The sequence below is a fragment of the Acanthochromis polyacanthus genome, chromosome 17, assembly GCF_021347895.1.
Source record: "Acanthochromis polyacanthus isolate Apoly-LR-REF ecotype Palm Island chromosome 17, KAUST_Apoly_ChrSc, whole genome shotgun sequence".
Classification (NCBI taxonomy): Eukaryota; Metazoa; Chordata; class Actinopteri; family Pomacentridae; genus Acanthochromis; species Acanthochromis polyacanthus.
The window spans coordinates 15,838,789-15,866,397 of NC_067129.1; the positions used below are offsets into that span (position 1 = coordinate 15,838,789).

A 27,609-nucleotide genomic window follows, 5' to 3' on the forward strand; every position below is an offset into this window, starting at 1 on the left:
AAAAATACGTGGGAACAGGTAGTGCTTTATGAGGAAGGTGTGGACACACTTTAACACGTTCTGACTCACGGCACTGACAGAGAGGTAGGTGAGTGGGAGGGTGGGTCGGTGAAATTTTAGAATGAGATAGGTGATAATTACTCTGCATTGGCCACTGGGCCTGGCCCCCACAGCACCCACCTCCGTCAGGGAAGAGGGACCAAAACACAACCCGGTAGCCTTTCAGCACACCGTGCAGCGTCAGCCGTGGAGGCTCTGCCCATGTGATCACCGCCTCGTCCGATGTCACCGAGATGGCTCGTACGTTCTGTGGAGGCTCACTGGGTACTGGAGAGATAGCAGAGGGGGAGTGTTAGTGCTGCACGGGTCAAATATATGAGCGCTGGAGCTGTTTTAATGACTTCCCCTTGTCAAAAATCCTCACTAAGACGATCTGACTGATGTGGCATGGCAGCTGAAGCGCTGATAATTAATGATAACTCAACACCCCCAAACCGCAGGAAATCTCTGCTGAAATAAATCAGTCAAATAAGCTCAAATTAGCTCTGAATAGCTCCTTGTTCACTCCCAGCTTTTAGACAGAAGGGATGGTGGAGGGGGGCGAACGAGAAGGAGAAGCACCGAGAGAGAAACATGAATAGCAAAACAGCTACACCTAAGGGGTTAATATGCATATGAGGAGGGTGGAGTGAGCTGCAGGATGAAATCTGAAGGAAGACAATGTTCATCTTTAAGGTAATTGCAGTTGTAGGGGCAGCTTCAGACTACCTGCTCTAGCAATTACCATCACTCAGGGTGTCTGTCTATCATTGGTATCCTCTAAGGTTCATTGAAAAGTAAAAGAAATAAAAACAAATTAAATAGATGGAGGAGCGGTGAGGAGGATGAGAAGGGGAACCGGCAAGAAGAAGAGGAGGATAAAGAAAAGGAGAGGAAGGAAAAACAGGAGGTAGAGTGGGCAGACATTTAGAGAGTAATGGGGTTCCTTGTTCATCTCTCGCTCTCTACCAGCCTAATGAGGGTGCTAATTAAAGTAGAAAGAATGATGGGGGATGTGCTGCAAATTCATTTCTACCATTTTGTTTGAGCATGTGTGTCTACACGTCTATATGCATTAATTTATGTCTTCCATCCTCTTGTTGCATTGGACGATATTATATTATACATTGCACGGCTTTTAACATTTCTATTTTTTCCTGCCTTCCCCCAGTCCCTTCCACAATAGAATGAATCTACTCTCCTTTATCTCATCTTACCATCTTCCAGCGTGGTAGCATTGATCTCAGTGCTGGATGGGCCGGTCCCGGCCCTGTTGAAGGCCTGGACCACGACCCCGTACTGGGCAAACTTCTTCAGGTTGTCCAAGGTGTAAACCTCGCTGTCCCCGGTAGCTTTCATCTCCACTATGCTGTACTGGCCGTTGCTACCTGGACCGTTCTCTCGGTAACCGATCTGATAACCTCGGATCACCCCGTTCTGCAGCTCCTTCTTCGGAGCCTGGAAAGGAAAAATAAAACCAAACACAAGAGCATTCGGTATGAGTAAAACTGCTAACTGTCATGCATAACTCAAAGGTCTGTAAGAACCAAAAATACACAAGAGATATTCGATGTGTTAGTTGTCATATAAATAGCTGAATATACCTTTATGCAGACATGGCTGCAGTTCAACTGGTCTTTTCCAGTGTTGTGCACTAAACCTATGCTAATCAGAAATAAGGACTGTGTGATAATACACATTGTGATCAACCGTATTGATCTTACCCTCCATGTAACTCGTATGCTCTGGGATGTCATTGGCTGGAGGATGACATCCATCGGCGGCCCGTCAGGTGCTGTTGATGTCAGATAGAGTATTTGACATTGTATCAATATTCAGAGCTCTGCTCTATGCAGAGAGAAAAAACAAACAAGACAAGACAAAACAGGCAAGTGTGGCAATTAAAGAAGAAATCGATCCCTTACGTGCTTCTTCCGTACTGATGGTAAGCTCTTTGCTGGGAAGGCTGCGGCCTATCTTGTTGTATGAGTACATGCGGATGCTGTAAACGCAGGCCGGGTGCAGCTCCACAATGTTTGCCTGATTGTTGGTTGGTGAGATATTCCTGGTTGTGTACATGTGGTCCCAAGAGTCTGAAAAATATAGTCACAGTTTAGATTTTTAGCATGAAAAAAAACTCACATTAAGGGTCGAGGTTTGGGTTACTTTTATAATCCCTACCTGACTTGTTTTTGTACTCGATGTCATAGCTGGTGATGATGCTGTTGCCGTCAAACCTTTGGATCCAGCGCAGGTTCATGCTCCTGTCCTTCACCTCCCTCACCTCCAGCTCTGGGGGATCTGGTGGCTCTGTGTTTGTGGGGGATCATCACCAAAGTCAGCACTGGAGATCTCATTCTATCACCATCATGATGCTTATAAATAAGACTTAATCATGTGTCCTCCTTCGAGCTGAGTTTTGCACACATTTTTAGTTTCTCTTGGCTATTTGAGAACATTAGGACTAAGCATTACCTATGAGCTAAAAGTAGTTTCGAAAGAAATGATGCCTAGCCTAGCCGCGCTAGACAACCCACGGCAACGAATGTAATTCTCTGCCAGGGTGGGTCTAGTTACCCTCCATAAGGCTCGAGGCTGGATTCTCCTAAAACTGGCCGGACGAATCACCATGAAGTGTAGAGTCAGAAGGCGGGCGTAACGAAGTGACGACAGAGGCACAACGATTCTGACAGAAACAACCGGCGCACAATAAACAGTTATCTTTCGACTCGGCTTTGGCCACAGCCCTTAAAGATTTGAAGCTAAAATTCAACTTGAAAGATAAACAAAGGACGGCACTGAAGTGTTTCATTGAGAAGAAAGACGTATTGGGACTTATGCCGACGGGATATGGTAAATCCTTAATATACCAGTTGGCTCCGCGACTCCGCTGGTTGGGAAGCTAATGGGACTTAGCCACAATCCGCCGGCGCTCTCGGAACTACGTCAGCCTATTCGTTGCGCTGATTGGTTGTATACCTACCCAATTGCTGCAGAGTGATTTGAAAGACAACCTTTTAGCCCGCCTCCCTCCCTGTCGAGCTTCCCTAGACCCTTGTGCCTTCAGAACATGGGTCTAGCGCGGCTAGGCTAAATGATGCCCTCATATGGCTTATAACTAGATTAAATTCAAATACAACATCTAACTATTTACATTTAAATTAGAAACAACACATTCTGACCTTGAAATTTGCAGATTTTAAAATATTTTTCCACTTTTGTCTTGATCTCGGCTTCAAAATGTTTCCACAACGATTTCCGGCATTTTACACCAACTATTCATTGTGCTATTGCCACCAATAGATGGTACAAGAGATGACTACTAATGAGGATAACAGGTTTAGGTTACTAAGATGTATAGAAGCATGAGGTACAGCAAGTCTAAAATGTCACATTTCCATAAGAGGGCGTAGAGTCTTTTACCTTGCACAGTGAGCTGGATGAGTCCTCGACCCTCTCCATAGGAGTTGATGGCGTGGCAGGAGAAGAAGACAGAATCTCCTCGCTCGGCTGGGTTCAGCTGTAAGCATCAGCACAAACAGGAAAAGGTTACGGTATGAAACAAAATATACACAACATGGATCACAGCAGTGGTCACAAAATCTTCTGCAGTGCTGCATTCATGTAAGCATTCTGTCAATTCCTTTACTTCTTTTTAATACAATGCACATTACATCATTTTCTGCATTGATGTTTCTTTAAAGTCCCTCACTGGTTGTTATTTAATGCTCTAGAAAGTCACCTCCTTGTATTGTAGTTACATATTTCGAAGCTTTTTAATGAAAATGATCTGTTTTTGTCTTAAACAGCTTAGAAGTATCTTCCTGGAATTTCTCTAGAATCTGTGAATTTATGAAGTCCCTGCCTCTCCGTTCACCCTCTCATGTCCACTCACTGCAGCTGGAGCACACCAGCTCCCCCAGCCTCTGCTCAAACACTGTTAAACTACTCCATGCTACACCAGAACGGGTTGTTATGTTGGAGTAATTCAGTCATACATGTTTGACCCACAAATTGATTTTGAAGAAGAGGAATGATATGGAAACTCCCACTCTGAAATCAGACAGGATTGGCTTCTTAGGTTTGTTACATATGAAACTCCACAAGTCCGAATCCTTGTTTCTGAAACTGTCATCCTTACACTGCAGTTTTGGGGTGGAAATGCCAAGTCATGACATTTTGTGCTTATGCTGCTCATGATGTGTATTCCAACACATAAAAAACACCATATGGACATGGTAATGAGGTAAAAAAAAAAAAACTGACATTGAGGGTCTTTAAAAGGATAGTCTGACATTTTGGAAAATACACTGAAACAACTGAAGATATGATCTTTACAACTCTTTACAGCATCAAACAATCCCTCTCGGTGTAAAGGCATTAGGCTGAGTTCACGCTCTGATGTGTTTTCTGTATCTGACCTTTAGGGTGGAGATGACTTCATCTCCCTTCTTGTTGATGGTGATGGAGTAACGGGGGTTTCTCTCTGCGTCGATGACTGTGTCCCCTCTCTCCCAGCGGATAATAATAGGCTGCTCGCCCCGTGCCGTGCAGTTCAGCTCCTTGGTCTGGCCCTTCCTCGCCATGGTGGTGTTGGGGTGGCTGGTGATCATGGCAGGAACTGAGCAGAATCACAGACACGTGTCAGTGTGACCAATAGTATGATATGGAATAATGAGATGAGGGAATGGGGATGTGGTACTAGAAACTGAGGATAGATTACAGATGTATAGACATCTCTATTTCTACCCTTCATTCTCCATTTTCATTTCACGCTTCAAGCCCCACTGGCCGTCTCAGATCTCCTCCCTATCTCCCTCTTCTTCCCATACTGTCTCCTCTGCTCCTTAGACATAGATTATTGATTGGAGGGGTTCCTGTGGTTTTGTTTTCATTACTAATTCATCAGGCCTTTTCCCCACAAAACATTCAGGAGCACACAGACCGACAGCTGGAACACATCAATCAATAGCAGAGACACCCCCAGTTCAGAATGTGCAGGACAGAGACAAGGTTTTATATGTTCAGTTCAGGCTGCACTAGCCTGGGGCAAAAGTGCATCTTAGAAGAGCTGATTCCTGTCCAGAAAGCTAAGATTTATCTCTGTACAATCCAGGAGTTGTGGCTATGAAAGGAAAAGGGTTCATGCCAAAGAGAATACGATTGACACTTACTCTTGACAGTAAGGATCATGCTTTTACTGATGTCTGAGCCTACGCCGTTGGAGGCCTGACAGAGGTAGTACCCTCGGTCGTCCTCAAGAACATGTCGAATGAGCAAAGAGCCATTTGACATGATCTGGATGCGTCCAGTTAGTGGGACAGGATGGTACTGCTGAGGGTTTCCTACACCTGCAGGACACAACACAAAGAATATGCATGTCATTGTCTTTATTTTTCCATCTCTGTGATGTTGTCACAGCGAAGTTATACGGATGATTTGCTGATTCTACCTTTGGCGTGTTTCCACATGACTTTTGGAGGTGGGTATCCCTCCACAGAGCAGTTGAGAACTCCAGCTTTACCATAGATACAGTCCTGGTTGTTGGGCTGCACCACAAAACGTGGCGGCACTGAGAAACAAAAAGATGTGATTAACCTAAATGGAAGGAGCAACAACAATCAAATGCAATTCTTAGCTCCTGCTCATTACAGGCCACATTTGAGATGCCCTAGTTTATTGTCGCTATGCCACTCTCTCCCCACTCAGTCCCTCACCAGTAACAATCAATTGTCTTTCCCAGCTGACGGTGGCAGCAGCGTTGCTGGCGATGCAGGTGTAGTTTCCATTGTGCTTCAGTGTCACCTTGGAGATTTGCAGGGAGCTCATGAACTCTTTGGTCTCTATTCCGACGCCAGAGGCGGAGCCTGGCACGATGAGCTGGCCGTCTTTGTGCCAGGTGATGCGTATGGGCATGTCCCCAGATGACACCACACAGGCAATGTACATGAGCTTCCCCACTGAGGTAGAGGGGATATCGAAGGGCTGGATGAGCGGTGGCACTGAGGGGAAGAGAGAAGAGTGCAGAGGATCAGCGGAATAAAAGCAGCAATGGATGTTTAAGAGTGGCAATGTGGCCATCTGGAGCAATGCTGAGAAAGAGAGAAGGTCATTGGCCAGTGGGCCCCTCTTCACCCCCCTTCTCCTGCAGCCCATAATAGCTGCTCTGGTTAGAGTCCAATTGGCAGGGGGAAGTCATTCCGTTGCCATAGTAATGGAGGTTGAGGTGGGGGTACTACAGCTGAGACATCTGGGGGATTTAATCTAGGCTTCATTATTATTCATCTAATTAAATCAGAGACACACTCACTCGCAGGCACATGCACACACCCTTAAACACCTCTGCAGCTGCCCTGCTGCCATCGTTACCCCGCTCACAGACTAAACAAAATACAGACACAAACATGAATCCATCCTTCTATCTGTGTCAGAAAGCATCCTGGTAAGTTGAACTCGACAATTTTGCACATTGATGTCTAGAAATTGTGGTAATAATTTTTCCAAATTCTCCACATTTTTTTTTTTCAGTTTTTACCAACACAGCCACTCTAAAAGGCAAAGAAAACACTGTTGCCATGCCCATTGCGTTAGCTTTTTGGTAAACAGGGTCAACTCACTCTGCTCCTACGGCAGCTTCACCTTCTGTCCCTGCGTACCTTTAACAGTGACATGGACGGTCTGGTTGATCGACACCTGGGGCTGGATCAACACGCTGCACAAGTAGGTGCCCTCGTCCGCACCCTTCTGCACGTCCGTAAGCCTCAGGGTGCCGTTCTCGAACACCACTTGACGATGATTATCGGGCAGCTGCATGCCGTCCTTCAGCCACTTGATGGAGTAATACGGGTACCCAATCACTCGACATGTTATGTAGGTGTTCCTGCCCGCCACTGCGGTGATGTCTCGCATGGGTCTAATTCGAGGTGGACCTGGAGACACGGGGAAGAGAGGGAGGGGATGGAGGGAGGACAGAGAGAGAGAGACACAGAGGTCGGAGAAAAGGGGCAGATGAGGTGAGGGAGGTCATGGCAGAGTCAGGGAGCAGCCACGGAGACAGGAGGTGAAGAGATAAAGGTTGAGGGATAGAGTGATTGGGGCAAGTTGACAGGTGGAGAGGGAGGTTAGTTATGCCCCCTTTACTCAAATCTAAATGAGGATATTGGTTGATTTTAGCCTAATCAGATATTCTGTGTATCTAAGTGATCGTGTGTATATTTCTAGATAGACAGATAGACAGATAGATAGATAGATAGATAGATAGATAGATAGATAGATAGATAGATAGATAGATAGATAGATAGATAGATAGATAGATAGATAGATAGATAGATAAAAGAAGTGTGTGTGTGAAATGTAAAGTGATCTGTGCCTCTCTCTAACCCCTGTGTGTTTGTGTAGAGTCAGGTGTAGAGTGCATTTATATTGAAAAGCAGACAGGCACCTCTTACGTTTATGCGCGCTTGGTACTCGGCGCTACCGGCCGAGTTGCGTGCGACGCAACGATACACTCCTCCGTCCCGAATGAGCGGGCTGCTGACGTTGACGTGCGACACGGTCAGGCCGTCGGACAGCGTGTACTGGCTGGTCTTGTAGGTGGAGTCGCGCACCACGGGCTCGTCGTCCAGCGTCCAGGTGATGGAGGGCGGCGGGGCTCCTTTGGCAGCACACATGAGGGAGAAAGGCTCACCGGGGTTCACCACCCGCTCACTGAAGGAAGACACAATTCGAGGAGTACCATCTGAAAGGAAACGGAAAGAGAGGTGGAAATAAAGACATAAAGCAAAATTCTAAACATTTTGATTTAGATAGGCTTTTAGTTGTGTTTATGACAAATAACTTAACAAGATAAAGGATTTGTGTTGAATACTTCTGCCTGTATTCAAACAAAGAATACAGGTCAACACTAAAGGGACCTAATCCCACCACTTAATTCAGTGCATGACTGCAAGATAAAAGTTCTCATTAACTGATTTACATTAACCATTTAACATTGCCTGGATAATGATGCTGGTAATTGTATCAACTTAATACTGTGTCTAGTTTAAACTGAAATGCCTATGTTATCTGACTTAATTAAACTTATTTAACTTAACCCTCATGTTGTCCTGCAGTTCAAAATTGACCGGTTTTAAAGTTTTAAAATGTGGGACAAAAAAAAAGTCCATAGTGAACCTTCTCATGTCCACATTTTCAACATTTTTGGGAAATTTCTGAACATTTTTTGGTGGAAAAAAGAAATGTTAAAATGTTTCTGAAGAACATTCACAAAAAAACGTGATTTTTTTGTGAATGTTCTTAAAGAAAATATTACAAGTTTTACTGATATATATGGAATCACTTTAGATAATTTTAGCATTTTTGGGGGAAGATTTTTACTACTTTTAAAATACTTACAAGAATTTTCTTGCCAAATTTTCTTGCCTAAAATCGTGTGTTCATTAAACTGAAGTTTTGCAAGAACCAAAAATTATGGAAATTCACTACGTAGCACACAAAACTTTCTTAAATAATGTGAAAAACTTGCCTGAACAGCTTTTTCTGACTAATCAAGACTTGTGTTTATGCTGCTAATCATTTAGTAAGTGATTAATTAAAAATGCCTAATTCTCTCAACTCAGTGTAGGTTGTTGGTTGAACATAAATTCAGTAAAAGTTGCTTTAATTCAATATTTTTTGCTGCAACCACTATAACACTATTTTTTTCAAGCTTTTTAAATTAAAACTGCACTTATTTACTCCCCTAACACTCTCTGTCCACATACCCTCTAGCAGAATAATGGAAAAATCCTGAGCAGTGTGGCCCTTTCGGGAAGCAAAGCACTGGTAGGCTCCAGAGTGGAACTTCTGTGCTGCAGTGATCTGTAGGGTGTCGTTGTGTTGCCCCTGGATGGAAATGTGCTGGTCAGGGACGATGGGTTCCGTGTTCCGGTACCAGGTGATGGTGTATTCTGGAGAACCCTCCACAGTGCAGGTGAAGAACAGTGTGCTGCTGATGCCCGTTTTCAGATTCTTAGGGGACAAGGTCACTCGTAGTGGATCTGAGAAAAGGTCGAAGAAAAAAATCACAAAAAATACGAAACAAAGGAGTAAAATTTTCATTCATTTGCTGTATATATTTACTGTAAAGCTCTACTGATATACAATTGCAATTTGCAAAAATGTATCATGGCTAAATGTAAGAATTACATATTGTGATTTGTAAGTAAAAATTTTAATTAACTGATTTAGAAGCAAATTTTAGCTTTAATTAGGTGTCAAGGGATGCCAATTATTCTCATTTCCTAAGTAATTCCACAATTCTAAAGCTGTATTCAAAACATGACACATGGATTCATGCATACAGTAGCTGTTTACATTCACAGGGGCCGGGAGAAAGAGCGAGCGGCTACAATCAGCAGCGGTGACTCAATCAGTTCGACGCACTCATTAAAAAAGCAGCTGGAGATATCTCTTCACATCTCTGTCCACTTGTGTGTGTTAGTGTGTCTGTGTGTGAGAGGCAGAGTATGCGTGTACGTGTGTGTGTGTGTGTGTGTGTGTGTGTGTGTGTGTGTGTGTGTGTGTGTGTGTGTGTGTGTGTGTGTGTGTGTGCAAATGTCAGTGAGCAATAAGGCAGCTGGTGGTGTATGCTGGGGGGCATCGTTGTGCCTCCCAACCCCCCCACCCCCCTCACCCTGTCAGAGTCACAGAGTGTGCTGCCATGATGTGCCCACTGGCAAAGCCTACCGCCTCTCTATTCTCTCCCTCTGTCTCGCCTCTCTCCCTTTGTTTCTTTGTATACTTTACACAATGCGCATTTATCTCCGCCGCTCTTATTATCTTGTCATTACATTGTAGATAATGTCATTCCAGCACTGTCTGGGTGACTGATAGTCCCTTGTGTGACCCCCGCGTCTTTATCTCTGTCTTCCTCACCCTGCTTCTATCTGATGGTGAACGGTGCTGGCAGCTGTGTTACGGAATCAGCCTCAGCGAATTACCACCCTGTCTTTCTATTTGAGGCCTGATATGATGGGGCATCATGCAGCTCACACACATGTTTTGATACAGACACACTCGAGGTGCAGCTTATATGTGCGCCTGAAACCAAAAAGATTTGAGTCTTTAAATGTGTCCGTCTGCCAGGCTTATTCACCGAACAGACAGCGTGGGAGTCTGTCAGGTTCTTGGTGGATGTGTGAGTGTGTAATCGTGCCCACACACCTATGACATGAAGCTGTCCAGACACCTCCTTTGAGCCAAAACTGTTGGTGACCTCGCAGGCATAGCTGCCGCTGTCCTCCTGCCTCAGGTCACTGATGGTTAGCCCTGTCAAACGCCGAGTCCAGCGGGCATCTGAGGGCAGCGGGCGACCGTCTTTCAGCCAGCGCACTGTAGGGCTAGGGTAACCTCCTGCTATGCAGGGGAGCTCGATACTCTGGCCTGCATACACCTCCCCTGCTTGGAAACTGTCCAGGATGGTTGGTGAGGACTCGTTGGGGTCTGGAGGGCAGAGATTGGGTTAAATGTTTGGTCATCAGAAAGAGAAACATAACAAAGAGCAAGAATAAACTGAAAACACCAAGCTGCTCACCCATGACAGAGAGCCGCGCTCCGTTGCTTTGCCGTGTCTCGCCGCTGTACTTATGCTTGGTGATGCACCGGTAGGTGGAGAGGGCGTCCTCCTTCTGAACATCAGAGATGTAAAGAGCCCCGAAGGAGGTCAGCGAGAACCTGTTACCTGAGGAAGACCAATTCAGAAACATTATTTTTCCCAAAGGAGACCTGATGACAGACAGGAACATCCAGTAAAAGGCTTGATAAAGTAAAAAAACAAAAACACCACCCTCCCGCTTTCACCCTTCCTTAAGATGATCACTCTGTTACACATCCATTGTGCTTATTGCAAAACCGTATTGTTCCAAGAACAAACAGCTGCCTGAACAGTTGGCAATACCTGCCTAATAATGCTGCTTCCCAAAACCTGGCACTCTTTCAAGACCTGGAGGACACACAGCGGTCACTTCCACCACGCATAGACAGAGCACAGACAGATTTACTGCCTCCCTCCGCACACAATGTATAACTCTAATGCACCACACTACTCTCATCATCAAACTATCTAAATGTTCTTCCGTTCAAGTGTGCTAACAAAATGGCAGGCCAAGTGTGCCTGGATGTGACAGGATCTGCCTGTTCTCCTTCGGAGCTTTTGTTTCTTTATACTCAAAGAATTGTGGTTATGTAAATATTCCAAAGTTTTCATGCTGTGCCCACCAAGCAGAGAAAGAGTGGTAGGAGGAAGAGACAAGTTAGTTTGTAATGAGCACTACTCCTTTTACCCATTTCTTTTCGTGTAGCTGCCAACATTATGTATTCTTTCTTTCATACAGGTGCACATAAACTAGGCTTGGGTGGTATTACGGTAATACCGTATACCACCAGTGTTTAAAAATAGCAGCGGTATCGGTTCCAATACCGTCATGAAAAAAATGCAATGTTCCTATACAGGAGATAAGTGTTATGAGAGTGTGTGGCTCCCTTATGAGGCTCCTAGGAGAGTGAGATGTCCGAGCGACCCTGAATGCAGCGCGAGCGAGGAAGACGGCAGTCGATTCGGGGAGGAAGAGAGAAGAGATGTGTAGCTGCTGGGTTAGCGCGACTGCATGGTTCAGCCGCTGTTAATTTACAATAAAGGCTGCAGTATTCTTCAATCAGGCCGGGCTGCTGTGTCTTTGCCTTCGACGACTGCTGAGGAAGTGAAGGGGGTTAATCCCAAAGTAACAACAGTAACTTCGGCCCTGGAGAACTGTCCTCCCCCTGCTCCCGAACGTGCTCGGGAGCTGAGCAGGAAAGGTTAACATAAGGATCAAATATTAAATAAAAGTCATTCAATGCCTAAAATTGATTCTCTGTCAAGTAGCACTTAAACAGTTATGTTTTAGCCTACTTTTGGAGACTTTCCATAAAGTTTATGAACGAGACGTCGTCACGTGACAGCGCGGAGGACAGAGAGAGAGGGGGGAGGTGGCAGATCCCGCAGTGACTTGGTGTCAAAAAAGAACACAACTTCTGCAGTTTGGGAGTATTTCGGGTTCCAGGCAAACGAGAAAGGAGAGCCGGTAAATACTGATGAAGCAGTTTGTAAATTCTGCAATCAAAAGGTGATCGTGAGAGATGGAAACACCTCTAACCTAAGGACGCATCTCCGAATCAACCACCCACTCACTGCTGCGAGTATTCAGTTTCTGAACGTGAAGGCACAAGCCAGTAACAGTAATAGTCACGGTAATACGGTATACCCCGTTAAAATGTGAAGGAAGTTTGACGGTATCAAAATTTGGATACCACCCAAACCTAACATAAACACAAACTATTTCAATATAATTGTTGAGTAAATTTGAAGCGAATATCAGAAATATGACAAAATGAAAATGACAACCAGGCTTATTTCCATGAACTACTTTGGAGTGAATGAATAATCTTGGGGGTGTCGTGTCATCAGAAGGTGGCGGTGTACACTACACTGGGCATGCCAGTAATACACCAAATGAAAGAAGATGGAACCAAAACCAACAACCACCACCTTCAAATTTCTCAGTTTGTACATTGTTGGTTCTTTTCTTCATGTCTTAGTCCCTCCCACCAAGGATACAAGTGGAGAATGAAGAAATGCGAGGAGGGAGGAGTCGAGGTAACAGGTGTTTAACAAAATGAGACATCTTCACTTTAGAGAAACTCTGAGATTGATTTTTGATCAAAGGCAGAGGAGAGGAGGTCCCTCAAAATAGACTAATGAGAAGAGCTTGTTGCTTGCCAACCTCCAGAAGAACAAACCGAGTTTTGGCAATCTACAAGACAAAATGGAAAAGTTTCAAGGAACTGTTTTCAACTGGGCAAGATGTAATGATTCTTTCACTGAAGCTGGCACTGGACATGCTGTCTAGAGGTGAAGGCACTGAAAGAAGCGGAAACAGCTGACCAGTCATGTGAGTTATATGTTCGCCACACCTGAACTTATTTTAAAAAAGTTGTTCCCATCTCCCTAGTGTGAAGGAACCAAGATTAGAGTCAGCACCTTCCAGTCTGAGGCCACGCTTCTTTGGTGGAAACTTGTGGACCACTACTAATGGGTTTGGGGTGAGTTGTTGCACCAAACAAAGGAGTTAAACTATCAAGATCTTCTTCATGAGGCCCATGGCGGATTCACTGGTGAATGTCAGCAGTGGTGTAGGCACTGTAATAGACTGTATTGGTGAAAGTGGAGCTGACTCTGAAGGCAAAGATCTCGATTTACCAGTCCCTCTATGGTTCAACCCTTGTTTATGGTCATGAGTTCAGTGTAGTGAATGAGATCGTAGATACAAGCAGCTAAGGGTCCTCTGTAGGATGTCTGGGCTCAGCCTTACAAGTAGGGTGAGGAGGTCGGACATCCGGAGAAAGCTCGAACTAAAGACAATGTTCCTTCACCTCGAAAAGAGTCAATTGAAGGGGTTAAGGGATCTGATCAAGATGCCTCTTGGGCGTCTTCCTTTGGAGGTTTTTCAGGCACATCCAACTAGAGAGGAGACCCAAAACAAAGGGATTATATATCTTATCTGGCCTGGGAACACCTTGGAACCCCACAGGAGGAACTGGAAAATGTTGCTTGTGACACAGCCCTCTGGTACCCAAAAAAATGGGAAAAAAAGGAATGGATGGATTCTTGTATGGATGGAATGTGCATACGAAAAGGTCAAAAACCACCTCCAGCGAGGGAAAAAACTTCTTGGCAAAATATATGAACATACATACTTCAAGATGCAAATGAAAATACATTTTGGAAATGCATCTACTGTGTCTTTTCCTTTTTGTTTCTTCTTTAACATTTACAATGCCATGACACCCACATGCCCCATCCTGACACATCCGCACTGGACGTATCTCATAAATCAAGGGAGTCCTTTAAAAGCACTTTAGTGACTTCCTGGAACACAGAGTATCATCCCTCATTTTTCAACAATCTGCTCTTTCTGACAGATGAAACAGCTTTTCTCCACACAATTAAAAGATCAGTTTGATCCCTCAATCTCTAAATGCACCACTCCAGCTTCCTGATTCATAAGAAAATGCATAAATAAATCCACACAGTTTCACGGTACTGTTAAACGCAACTATCTCACAGCTCACTCTGAGTCTGGCATGTGTAAAAATGGCTGTATCGCCGCATAATAAGGTTACTTAAGGTTTGACACGCTTGAGGTTAGTTAAGGTATTAATTATAACTCGTGCCTCTTAGCATCCAAACTACAGGCCAGCAGCTGCATCGGCTGCCTTTGCCTGCACCTGTGTGTTTATCAGCATCAATATTTTATCTACAAGGTGTGTGTTTGTCAGGGCACACATACTGAAGGTAGCAGTTATAGACTGTGCATGTGTTTGCATCGAATATACGGCATGACCCGAGAGGAGGCACAGGCTGCAATTTCACAGCAGCCTTTGTTTGCCCCCCAGAACGAGGCCTTACAGGATAATGAGCACTTTAAGGCTGCTACTCCCACAACACCAACGACTTGCCTGTCACAACACTCTGACACAGGCAGCGAGAGAGAGAGAGAGAGAGAGAGAGAAGGAGAGAGAGAGTCAGCTGGATCTGTCAAAGCCACACTTTCTGTCTCCGTCTTCAGCAGAGGACTGAATTCATCCCATCTGCAGCCTCTGAAACAACGCTGATTACACAATGCGCATCACATTATTCCCCTCGCTATCTGTCCATCTTTACTGAGTGGTTTGGTGATAGAATCAGTCTATCTTTAGTCGGCTCTCTTCACATTTTTGTGTGAACCCTCTTAGCGCCTGTCTCACCCATTTCCTCACTCCCTCTCTCTCGCTCTCTCTCTCTCTCTCTCACTTTCTCTCTCTGTCTCTTGCTCTCAGTCTCTAAGCAGAGTGGCAGACGGAGTAAAATATTAATTACTAAATCCTAAATCACTGTGCTCCCTCAGCTTTTATTCATGCTGACTTGACTAGATAACGAGAAACAGAGCCTATGTGCATCACACACACAGTTTCACACACTTAAATGCACACAAGGCTGCAGAAAAGCACGCAGAAATCCATGCATATAGGCAAAAAAAATGCTACGGTTGTTTATGCTGCATAACTTTTGTGCCTTCCACATATGGAGTACTGAACATTTTTATAGAAACCTGAATTTGCCATTAGTTTGAGCACATCCATGTATACTACTAAACATCTAAGAATATCTAGGAAATATTGTGAAAATAGGGGGGAAATGGTTTAATCTGGGATTAAAACCCAGTGGTATCTTTGTTTTTATACAAAACACTGATTAACAAAGAAACCAAAAAGACCACGAGACCAAATAAATGGAAGAACTTGTGAATCCCAACAAAAGCTCTGAAGGAACAATTTAGAGGTTAAAGTATTTATATCAACTCTAAACGGTTCTTTAAAGAGTCCTTTCACCCGAAAAGAAGCTCTTTGAAAGATGCTGCATCGCCTAGAGGATGGCGACATTGTTGGGTCTTGTATGAGTTGGGTCAGTCTCAATGAGATGCATTCATGGGAAAAAACTGTGTAAAATTGTCCATGATTCCCTGATGCAGATGGAAGGTAATTTAATCTCAATATTTTTAACTGCTAGACGACTTGCAAAAGCTTAATGGTATGGAAGACCAACTCTTAATCTTTGACAAAAATTTCCCATTTTTGACGATACGTAAAAACAAAAAAACTATCCTGCACCTTCTCAAATTGTTTTCCAACTTAAAAATGTTTCCTTTTTCCAAAATTATTTAAATGTTTGCATTTACTTCCCAAGTGCAATTTTACACTTAAAATTGTACATAAAATCCACAACAGACTTGACTGACTTAAATCCAGAGACCCATGAGCAAGGCAGCAAAAATCCACCTGCTCTAGCTGAAAGCTTAGCGGTGTTTCCCTGAGAATCTGCTATGTGACTGTGCCTGTACTCCAACTGTATCCTCTGCAATATAAGAAAAAGAGGCCATTACTCAAATTAATGTCTCTCGCAAACCCCTGTTGTGCAATAAAGGTTTGCTTTCACTTGATTTTTTTTCATACAACAAAATGCCGGCAGCCTCGCAGTCACACAACAGACCCGACCTGCAGCTATGACAAATTCCAAAGAGGAGGTAAGAAAAGGGGAAATAATGGAAGTATAAATGTGTGAGAGAGAATAGGAAAAAATAAAAGCATGACACAGTCTATAAATAGGATATACTGTAGCCCATGTGGGTCCAGAAGTGTGTGTCTGTGTGCGTTTGTATGCACGCTGCGTGTGCGAGTTGGTAGCAGCCTCATTTTCTCACATGCAAATGAAGGCGTCGGCGCAAAGATAACGAGGCCCATATTTCCACCTCCTCAGTGGGGCCATTATTTATTGATGTTCTGCATCTTTCCCCCTCCCTCCCACTCTCACGCTTTCTTCATCCTCTCCCTGTTGCTAGGGTCTTCTCGCTGCCATCCTGCTACGATTTTCGGTGTACTTTCAGCAAATATTAAAGTACAATGTGTTTACAACAGTCAAGGACGGAGCTGTGAAACCCTCGGCATCGTGCGAATGCATAAATCGCATCGGCAAATTGGCCGCAGAAGTCTGTTAAACTGATTTTTTTTAAAAGCGGGATCAGTGCGAAGTTGCTAAATTTAGCTCCTCGGATGCAAGTATTTTTGTGTCCAATCACAAATATTTTAACAACATTACACGCTGTCCTGTAAGTTTCCCATTTCCTGCATCTCAATTTGAAGCTTACTCGCTTTAGACATGGTTTCATGCAGTTGTGTTCCTTAAAATAAAGACAAATTTCTCAGAAAGTCATCGAAAATACTTGGGGCATATCTATAACAGTTTTTATGGGCAATTTGGAAACTAATATGGACAAATTTAGCTGTTGGAAGTGATCTGACCTACACGCTTCAGAGGGGCAAATCTCAACACTATCTGGACAAAATCAGTGTATTGAAAGAGACAGACATTTTCCCCTCCCAGCAAGAGGTCTTTCATGACACTCACCTGCTAAAGTTTTCCTGTGCAGTTAAAAAAAACAGAACTGTGTGAACTTGAAGGAAAAAAACACCAGTGTTCCTGTGGGAATCCTTCATATGGACCCCATATCTAATCAGTTTGGAAAAGGCTAATGAGCTATCGAACTCTCATCCCTGTTTTCCTTCTGGCAGATCACTACAATCTGATCCCTGGAGTCTTCATCTTACTCAACAGTGCTGATGGTCAAAGGCAGTGGTTTCTCGCCTTGAGGGGCTTTCCCAGCTAAGTGAAGGGTAGCGCTCATTATGGAGACTATAAGATGGCAAAAGGAACAAATGTGGGAATGCACCTGAGGGTCAGAGGCCTCCACAAACTGTCAGAAAGATGGCCATAGCCCATCATGTTTATTCTTTAAAGTGCTGTAGATTGAGGTTAGAAGATTACATGGAAATTGACTTCAAACAACAGTCTTTAGACTCATGCTTGAGAAGAAAAATGAGAAGGAGTTTTCATTGTGTTACTCTACTGAGCTCCTGAGGCTTTAATATGCACTAGATTCTTACAGAAAATCCCATAAAGGGTATTTGTCTTTGTGAAGTCACATTTTGCAGAGTTTATTCCACAAGTAAATCATTCGAAAGAGGAAACAAGTGAATGAAAAATGCTTCCGAGATGAAACATATGACAAAAAAATGCAGATTTTAAGAATGTATGCGATGAAAGCAGCAGTAAATTGATGAAACTTGATAGAGTGCAAACATTTTGTTCCACCTGGGTGCTGACAAAGTTGAGTTTGATCACTAGGTTTCCCCAAAAAACACAAAAAACAACAAATACAGCTGCTTTGTTTGTCATTTTAATTTTGCAAATAATGAGCAACATGCCGGTTTTAAGTCGTTTTTTTTCCCGTCGTCAACATTTTGAGTATAGAAAAACGGCATTCTGCATCTCCACCATATACCTCTGCTCTCAACGGCAAGTCGCAGGGAAGAATTTGAAAGAAGATGGGAAGACAGAGGGGAGGAGGAGCGGATCAAAGACTTGTGACTGTCACAGAAAGAAGACGAAAGAAAAGAAAAGAAGAAAAAAACGCGGCGTATTCCGGAGATATTCTCTGCAGTGCCGGAATATGCTCGGTGCTCACAAATGCAGACATGCTTAGGAGCGCACACACAAGAAACACCTACCAGGCTTAAAATAGGACAAAAAATATTTCCCTGCTGGCACCAAAAAATAATAAACTACGCGTTAAAATTAGCAGCGTGCAGTCAGTGAATGGCAGTAGTCCAGTTTTGCAGTAGAGGAATGTGTTAAAGCAGGAGATGGGCACCATTGACTGAATGAGTGGATCTGGATGAAGGAAGAAAAAACAGTAAAGAAAAATAAAGGGAGAGATGGAGGGTAAACTGAGGAGGAGATAACAGTCCATGTCTGTGTTCTCCTCTCTTTTAAACCTTTATGCAAAAAAGGGGTGTTACATCTGTATTCAAAGCGAGAGCCCACTCCACCCTCCCTTTGCTCTCTCCCCTCTCTCCGCTGTGTACATTAAAAGCCCAAGTAGAAGCAGGTGTCGGCCAATTAAATATATACAATTTTGTGTCTTTTATTCCACCGCACACTTACTTAACATCTCTCAATGGCGCCCTCTTAACTCCTTTCAATTCACATTCAAAGCAGGTTTTATTGGCACAACTGATGTGCAACAACTAATTGTGCGACGGGAGCCCACCCCGCCACATCCCCTCCATAAAGGAGACTTTGTTAGCACGACCAAACTGTTCAGACGGAGCATGAGTCAATCCTGCCAGTTAAGACCAACGCCGCATGAGCAATATCTGAATCTCGCCGTTCGATTCTCTCCCCCACCTTCCCCTCCAACTCGCCGCTTTTGTCACTTGTTCATTTTTCTGCAGAGAGGGGTCGAGATGTTGAGGAAGCCGCAGCTCTGTCTGTCATGTTTTCATTAAAAAGCCACGCTTCACTGTCTAATCCTAACTGCTGTCCTCCTTCCTAACCAATTCTGACTGCTTACCTCATCTTTCAATCATATTCTCCCTGCCCTGCCCCTCTGCCGCTGTGTCATGTTGCACGAGGAGGATGTTGGAAAGTTGGAGGTACAGGAGTGAGGAGGAGGAGGAGGCACACGGAGAGAGGGATGAGTCCAGTTTCCACCGCGATGGGACCATGTCTCTTCTGCTCCACTGGCTGCTCTGTCCCAATTTGCCCTGTGTGACTTTAAACAGTAAACACTGGGGGAGGGGACGTCGCGGAGAGGCCTATGGGGAGCCCGAGTGGACCGCCGGGGACAGGCATAAAAACCGATCGTATGCAAAAAGGCGTCGTTTGCGTGGATATAACTCAACACAGCGCTGCAGAGGCGCCATGTTCCCCCCATAAAGCCATCCTAACCAGACAGGCCGACGATGCTGCATAAAGCTAAATGGACCATCTCAGATAGAAACAGCGGCGAGGAGATTAAGCATCAGTAGAAGCATCAGAGGGAACGAGGGATGGAGGGGAAAGAGGGTGGGCGGATGGGAGAGAAATGGGGAGAGATGTAGAAATAGGACTCCATTATTCATGACGTGTGTTTCATGTGCTTTGTGACATCTGGGACAGCAGTGATAATGAGAGTCCCGCGAGAGACGCACACACACACACACATTCACACACACACACATCCCAACACACCATAGAGAAGCGTGTCACCGTGGTCCAAACACCTACCCCTAACTCCCATCGAACAGCTAATTGTCTGTGCACTAAAGCTTAAACAGTGAAGAACTCAGATCATTCGATAACATCAGTGAAAGTAAACATCTGACGGCGAAATGAAAGCCCTCAACCTCCACCTTGTTTTGATTTAGTTGCAGATAAGAGGCAGAGTTGGATGTATGGTGTGTGTCTGCCATCATATGTGTGCTTGTGTGCATGTGTGTGATGCAGTGTACTCCAGCTTAGCCCATGGCCCGGGGCAGTGAGCTGCATTAGCGGCACTGAGTGAGCTGCCTGGTCCCTCCCTATTAGAGTGCTGGTGGCAGAGGAGTGTCACTGCCCGGCATGGACACACACACACACACACACACACACACACACACACACACACACACACACACACACACACACACACACACACACACACATGCTTGTTTACAGTGCTTACCAGAAAAGACAGTTGAAACCTCGAGCATCATTTCAAATTACAGTAAAATACACAAAGAATCAAAGCATCAAATATCAAAATCTGCCATTTACCAAATTTAAAAAAAGGAAGTCATCATCCAAGAAGCAGCAATATCAAATCTGGAGAATCGTGATTTGTTTACAGCTTCTCTAGACATTAAATTCATTTGCTAAAGTTCAGTGCTACAACTCACTATTTTGATGTAAACAAAAAGCCACAATTCAAGACTAAATATACACTGTGCAAGCAAGAGTTTAATTGTGCAGCTTGTCAAGAGGGAGATTCTTTTAATTTCACACACATGTAGTGTACTGTACTTCTACTCTGTTAACATGTACAGTCTGAGTCTGCAGATTCCAGCAGCCAGGAGAAGTCTGGTCACAGGTTTTCTTTTTGGTGGTCAGGGAAAACTCAAGAATATTCATGAGGAAAGTGCCACCTGATTGGTCGGTGAAAGAAGATGTGAGGAGCGAGATTGGTTAGGGTTAGAGTAAGAATGCCAGAAGCAGAGTAAGGCACGTCACAGCTTTGCTACCCTGAAGAACAAAAGTCAGTGGCCTGGACGGCCTCTCAGAACTTATTTTCTACATCTGCGCTCACAGTTCAGACCATTTGAGTTTGTACCTTCTCCTCATATCTGCACTGATTTTCTCCCACAATCCAAAGCTTTGGTTCTCTGTATGTGTCTGTCTTATCCTGTGATAAACCACTGACCAGGCCACAGTTTAGTAAAATAAGCTTGAGCTTCCCTGCACACCTGCACAACACAAGTGGGTATAGATAATGGATGGACACTCGCCTCCTCAGGACTCTTTCATGGTCGGTAATTCAAGGTAATCTAAAATAATAATGATAAAATAAATACTCATCATCGATGGATAGATTATGAAGTCAGCTGCTTCTGTACCTTACATGCAACATTTCACTTAAACTCATAAGTCGATGTGTTCCACGCTATATGTTATGATACAGACAAGCCCAGAGTTATTTATATTGTTAAACCAAAATTTGATTTATTGTGAATTTTTATGTGATTAATGGGTTCCTTCTGCCTGGAAATGGCATAAACAAGCGGCCGAAGAGAGTGAAACATTGTGTTAGAGATGTTAATGACGCATTTTAACTCTTTAAATGGAAGTATTTGGTCTAAATTTCTTTCATACAGCTTGAAATTGTTGCAAGTTCTAGGGCTGGACTGTATATCCTATGATCACATTTAGAATGAATCATAAACTTACATAAAACACACCAAACATACTAATCCTTCAAAACAGTGAGTGTTATTTGTTTCATCCCTGGAATATACACATTATATCCTCAACAACTGACTAAAGCCTTAAGAGGGCTTGACTTTAGAGAAAAACAGAGGGATCAAACAGCTCACGTGGTGTAAAAATGCTGAATTATTGACTTGCTCACACGTGACATTTTGTATGTTCATACTGATCCACAAACAGCTGACAGACGTCACACCGGCCTCCCGTCAGACATTTGTGTCCCCACAGCAGCATGTCAGAGCTGCTTTCCTCCTACTACAGTCAATGAAGGCTGCGGTGTTGATCTGCCCTTTGTGTGTGTTTGGACAGCTAATAGCACGGCGGATCAATAGGTCTGATTGAGAGGTCATGTAGGAACATGACACCTGATGACCACAAGGGATCCCGTTTGATCCCCGATCATGTCTCCTCATGGCCTCCGACCGACCGGCTGCATTCACAGAAACATCATTAAACAGAAATCTCTCCATCAGGGTCACTGAAGTGAGATTTACTGCTTTATATAACACCATGAATGTGTCTATTTTTAGCTTAATTTATATCTGATTTGACCTTCAGTGTCAGCAGAGTTAATAATTACACATAGTATGCATTTTGTCAGAATTATATATTTACATTAGTATTTGTAATAATATCTTTGAATCTGTTTTAAAATTTTTTTGCTTTAAACCATTGAGCTACTGGATTTTAGAGAAAATCACTGCTTTCATACAATAAAAAGTCAGAAATAAAAAAGAAAGAGAAGGGGGAAAGAAGAGGGGGGAAATCGGAATCAAACTTCTTGGCACTGCTGCGAGCGGTTGAGTAAATAAGCATTTCCTTAAATACAATTTCTTAGTAGAGCCCTCTGTAATCTCCTCTCACTAATCCCTCTTTCGCTAGCCTAAACAAAAGAGTGGAAGAAAGAAGGAGAAAAGGGGTAAAACCTCTTTACGTTAAATCCTATTTCTTAACCCAATCCAGGCCACATAAACCCTCCGACTCTTTTGCTCTAAGCCTTGACACAAGCCTTCCTGCTTTCACTTTCATTAATGACTCTGGATGTGGTTAGAGGAGCAGATTAACAGCTATCCTTCAGAGCTACTGAGGACACACTACTCAGTTACTTTTATTAAATAAAATGTAAAAAAAAAAAGCATAAAATTGTGTAGAATTGTATGGTTTGGCCTGAAATCTATGAATTACCTTTAAAAAAAATCACTGTTCAGTGCTTTCTCTCTTATGTTAGCTCTTGTCTGACATATTGATCCAGTTTAATTAGTTTACGTGAAGTTTACCGGGATGATGACCAGTGCTGGGAGTGATGCATTACCAGAGGCTTTACAGAGGAAGAACTTGCCACTCAAAGAACCCAGAATAGACATCTATGGAAGAATTCAGGGTCACCAAAGACTGTGGTTGTATGACACATGTCCTGTTCATTATCTCAGGAAGCAAAGCTTTACCAACACAAGTGTGATGTCATGAAACCGTATATATGTGCACTAGATGAATAACTTGTGGAGACAAACGTTATTTAAATATATTATATTTTGGGGCAAAGTCCCAGAATTTGTAAGCATTTGTTTTGCAGATTTGTCTCAGTGACGATTGAAATTACAGTTATGACTATTTTTCCACTCGTTTAGAGAGCAACCTGTTGTTAACCCAAATAACTGACTGGAGGCGCTACCAAGATGGCATGAATGTATGAATATTACTATACTATACAAGTTTAAAATCATCGATACAGTGAGACTGCGAAAAGTGTAATCCTAATCAAAATAACAATAATAATAATATATGAGTTCCTTTACTATTAGCCCTCGTGTCGTCCTGCGGGTCAAAATTGACCCGTTTTAGTTTGAAAATGTGGAGAAAAAAAAATTTCACAGCGAAACTTCTGATGTCCACATTTTCAACATTTTTGGGAAATCTCTGAACTTTTTTTGGTGGAAAAAAAGAAATGTTAAAAATTTTTCTTAAGAACATTCACAAAAAAAATCAACCAAAATCCAGCAAATTTCACTGGATTTTGATTGATTTTTGTGAATGTTCTTAAAGAAAATATTAGAAGTTTTACTGACATACATGTAATCACTTTAGATATTTTTAGGATTTTTTGGAAAGCTTTATATTAATTTTTTGAAAATATTTACAAGAATTTTCTTGCCAAATTTGGGGGATTTTATTTTTAAATAAAACTTTTGAGGGAAACTTTTAAGGAATTATTGGAAATTTCTTCCTGAAGGTTTTGCAAATATTCCAAAAAATTGTGGAATTTTTTTTTTGCTGAATTTTTGAATTTGTTTTAGACAAGGAAACAATATTTTCTGGTGCCCGCAAATGAGGACAACAGGAGGGTTAATCAAGTTTAAATGGCAAAGTTACAAAGAAAAAAATCTATATATTTCAGTTTGCCCTACATTAATTTCTGGTTGCAATATTGTCATCTTTCAGCTTTATTATAGTAAACAACATGCTACTAAGACCAAAATGAATTATGTTAAAGTCTGCACATAAGAGTGTAGTTTTAATAATCTATCATTCTTTAAAGCCTTGTGATTTTCTTCTGTGAACCAAACTTCCCAAACTCGCTCCGTTCTCCTCTCTGTGTCTCTGCTCTCTCTCACTGGCTGGCTTGAAGGGTGAGATCGTGGCCAGACTCCTGTCAGAGTGATGTGCTCGCGGGGGCTTTCCCATCCTTCCCTCTTACACTGAGTGACACTGATACACTGATGCACTGTAAACATGCCCATACTGCACGCATGTGTGTGTGCGCCTGTGTGCGTTTGATGGAGACACAAAGAGGAAAAAAAGGCAGGAGGGAGAAGGCGGGGGGTGGCGACAGCGGCGGCGGCGACGGAGTTTGTGCATTTCTGTGTTAAGTGCACGTGAGCAGACGCGTGTAGCAGTGTGTAAATAGTCAATAATAGGCGACACTTGTCAGCCCTCTGCTCTGTGCACACAAAGCCTGTGGTTGGGCCATTGTTGAACTCTGCCTCTCCACACCAACCCCACCCCTATGCTCCCACCCTCCCACCACACAACTGGGCCTCTCAAGCAGAGATAATTATGCCTATTGTGACCCATGCGCACACAGACAACACGCACGCACGCACACACACACACACACACACACACACACACACACACACACACACACACACACACACACACACACACACACACACACACACACACACACACACACACACACTTGTTTGTGCTAATTAACACACCCACCCACGTGCCTACTCAACCAAACTGAGTAAAAGATGGCTGCCAGCACCCCATCTGTTCCTGCCCCGCTCTCAGTCGACTCTCTGCGCACACTGGGGCAAATGTGAGAGGGGCAAGAATATCAGGGGAAAGTGAGAGAAGAAGCGAGAAGAGGTGAGCGAGCTGCAGGCCAAGTGGAATCGAGTTATTTGGCAGATTTGGATGGTAGAGAATGAATACCACCTTTTCTGCTCATTTCCTATGCGGTGAGACTGTGCAAGAAGCTGCTCACTGTTAGATTTAGGTGTCGCCGCCATATGTTTGCATGTGTACGTACATAATAGCAGCAGCAGCACCTTCATCTGCATGATTCAGTCCCCCACTAACCCCCGCCTCATGGCCTGCTGTGAGCCACATGGGACAGAGGCAGGGGCCGACGAGGGAGAGGTGAGACAGGGATGATGAGCGACCCAAGGGTGATGGAGGGGAGGGGGGCGGAGGGCGACAGTCGATGGGGTTCTGTTCCAAGAGCCCCGGGGACGCCACGTGCTCCCCGTCCTCTCCTCTGTCACACAATGTCCTGATGCACCCAGGCAGCCCGAGCACAACAACAGGACAGCACAGCGGAGCGCACCAGCAGCCCTAATGTATCCCGAGTTAATGTTTAATGAGCGCTCCGTATTCAGGCGGCTTCATGCAAAACCTGAAAATGGCTTTATTGTGTTGCGTTTGCGTTGCCGCGTGTGCGTGCGTGTCGGAGGGCTTGTACCGGTTGTACTTACTAGAAGTGAGTGTGTGTGTCAGACCGGTGTTTACATGAGTCTGCGGTGTCCCAGACAAGTGTATCCATTAATGTATTCCTGCTCCGAGTGCACAAGCACAGATTTACAAACACACACACGGTGTCCTAACACACTGCTGCTCTCCATGAGGTCTCCGTGCCTTTGTCACCTCTCTGCTGCACCTGTGTGGAGCCTCATGACACTAACTTTTTAATTACTGAGAGGAAAAATTGTACGATGTGCAAGTCGTAATAAAGAAGCGCTATATATACACAACATATTGTGACTAATTTAACTATGTTTAACCCTTGTGTCATCCTGCTGGTCAAATTGACCCGTTTTAAAGTTTGAAAATGTGGGAAAAAAATATGAATATATTTTCACAGTGAAGCTTCTGATGTCCTCATTTTCAACATTTTTGGGAAATTTTCGAACATTTTTTGGTGGAAAAAAGAAATGTTAAAAATGTTTCTTAAGAACATGCACAAAAAAATCAACCAAAATGGAGCAAATTTCACTGGATTTTGGTTGACTTTTTTAATGTTCTTAAAGAGAATATTTGATGTTTTACTGATATATGTATGTAATCAGTTTAGACAATTTTAGGATTTTTTGGAAAGATTTTTTACTCTTTTTTAAGATCAGATTTCTTGCCAAATTTGGGGGATTTTTTAAAAATACAATTTTTAAGGGAAACTTTTAAGGAATTATTGGAATTTCTTCCTCATGATTTTTCAAATTTTTTGAAATTTGGGGAGTTTTTTTTTTTTTTGCTAAATTTTTAGATTTTTTCAAACAAGGAAACAATTTTTTTTGGTGCCTGTAAATGAGGACAACAAGAGGGTTAAGAGACATCTATATGCTGAGAGAATTCATTTCTCTGTATTATTTTAGAAATTATTTTTAGCTTAGCATTAATCTAATCTCCAATATCAAGTGTTTTTTTTAAGGTTTTGGACCACCATGTACTGTCAGAACAGCTTAAGTGCTCCCTAGTTTTTTTTTTTAACTCGACTGGAGAGATGAAGATCATTTTTCCATAAGAATTTTCCTCAATTGTTGTGATGTCTAACCCGTCGGCCCAAAATATCCCAAAAATTACATTGCTGTACAACTAAACTGCATTGTCATTTACATTTTAAAAGAAATGTATTTTCTCCCAAAAAGGTAAGACTGAGATGTAGTGGGAAAGGCTTCAAATTTGAAGGAGTCACAAAGTGAATGTAAGGAGTTAGGAATTGAGGATGGTCAGCAACAGAACCTCATCCAGCAGCTTGGGGCTCTCATCCTATGTGGGAACATTATTCTGAGACTTAAATTTCATTTTCACACTCTATTTAGCTATATTTAGACACTAAAAGTATGTAGTTAGATTTAGTCTCATGTATAGATTTAGGAAAATATCACACTTAGATTAAAACTTTTACAATGATAGCAACATGTTGAAGGTTTAGTTAAGGTGAGATGAAGATTTAAGATAATATCATGGTTTGGACAAAAAAAATCACTTTTTCACAAAGTGTTTTTAAGCGTCTCTTCCATATTGTGGGTTGCCAGGGTGATGAGTCCCACTCCATCAAATATATTATTATTAATAGTTGCCTAAGAAGGAGCAACACTAAAGCATTAAAGTAAATTACAAGGACTTGAAAGGAATGTGTCATTTTCCCCTAAAATGTAAATGATAACGCAGTTTAATTGTACAGAAACCTAACTTTTGTGAGACCGAGTTGGTTAAGTTCTGTTGACTGCAAAAGCCATAACATATTATTTACTTTATTTTCATACTCATCAAACCATTCAGTGACCCTTCTTGCCCTTATACAACTTTGTATTGAGCTGCAGTGACCCTTCCCTCTGAGGGAAAGCCATGCTGGCAAAAAGCCCTCCAAACTTGTTGGTTCCAGTTTCTGGAATGTAATACAGACACCGATATATTCACACTGTCATCTGGACAAAACAAGATCTTTAAGTTGACCTTTAAGACAGAAGAAAATTATATGTTTTAGCAGTAGATCTAAATATATCTGTCATAATTAATAAATTTATGGCACAAACAATCACTCGAATAGTTGATATAGAAATAGGAAAAGAGGGAGTGCTGCTCATCTTAACATCATCAAAGTCAGTCAT

At 43.0% G+C, this 27,609-nt stretch overlaps 1 protein-coding gene across 3 annotated transcripts in view; it reads right to left on the bottom strand.

Annotated features, from left to right (window-relative positions):
• Positions 1-27,609, bottom strand: part of LOC110962532 (cell adhesion molecule DSCAML1-like) — a 60,735-nt gene that overhangs the window by 15,856 nt on the left and 17,270 nt on the right. The window contains exons 4-18 of one of the 3 annotated variants that reach the window (XM_022210528.2): positions 10,613-10,759; positions 10,243-10,521; positions 8,802-9,077; positions 7,481-7,777; positions 6,696-6,968; positions 5,757-6,041; positions 5,492-5,611; positions 5,214-5,390; positions 4,461-4,660; positions 3,463-3,559; positions 2,221-2,349; positions 1,965-2,132; positions 1,764-1,834; positions 1,257-1,497; positions 181-327 (exon numbers count right to left, since the gene is read on the bottom strand). In XM_022210528.2, coding sequence (XP_022066220.2) covers positions 181-327; positions 1,257-1,497; positions 1,764-1,834; positions 1,965-2,132; positions 2,221-2,349; positions 3,463-3,559; positions 4,461-4,660; positions 5,214-5,390; positions 5,492-5,611; positions 5,757-6,041; positions 6,696-6,968; positions 7,481-7,777; positions 8,802-9,077; positions 10,243-10,521; positions 10,613-10,759 — 2,907 coding nt within the window. Of the gene's footprint in view, positions 1-141; positions 328-1,256; positions 1,498-1,763; positions 1,835-1,964; positions 2,133-2,220; positions 2,350-3,462; positions 3,560-4,460; positions 4,661-5,213; positions 5,391-5,491; positions 5,612-5,756; positions 6,042-6,695; positions 6,969-7,480; positions 7,778-8,801; positions 9,078-10,242; positions 10,522-10,612; positions 10,760-27,609 lie in introns of those variants that run through there. The other 2 variants (XM_022210527.2, XM_051938084.1) reach the window with 2 other exon arrangements.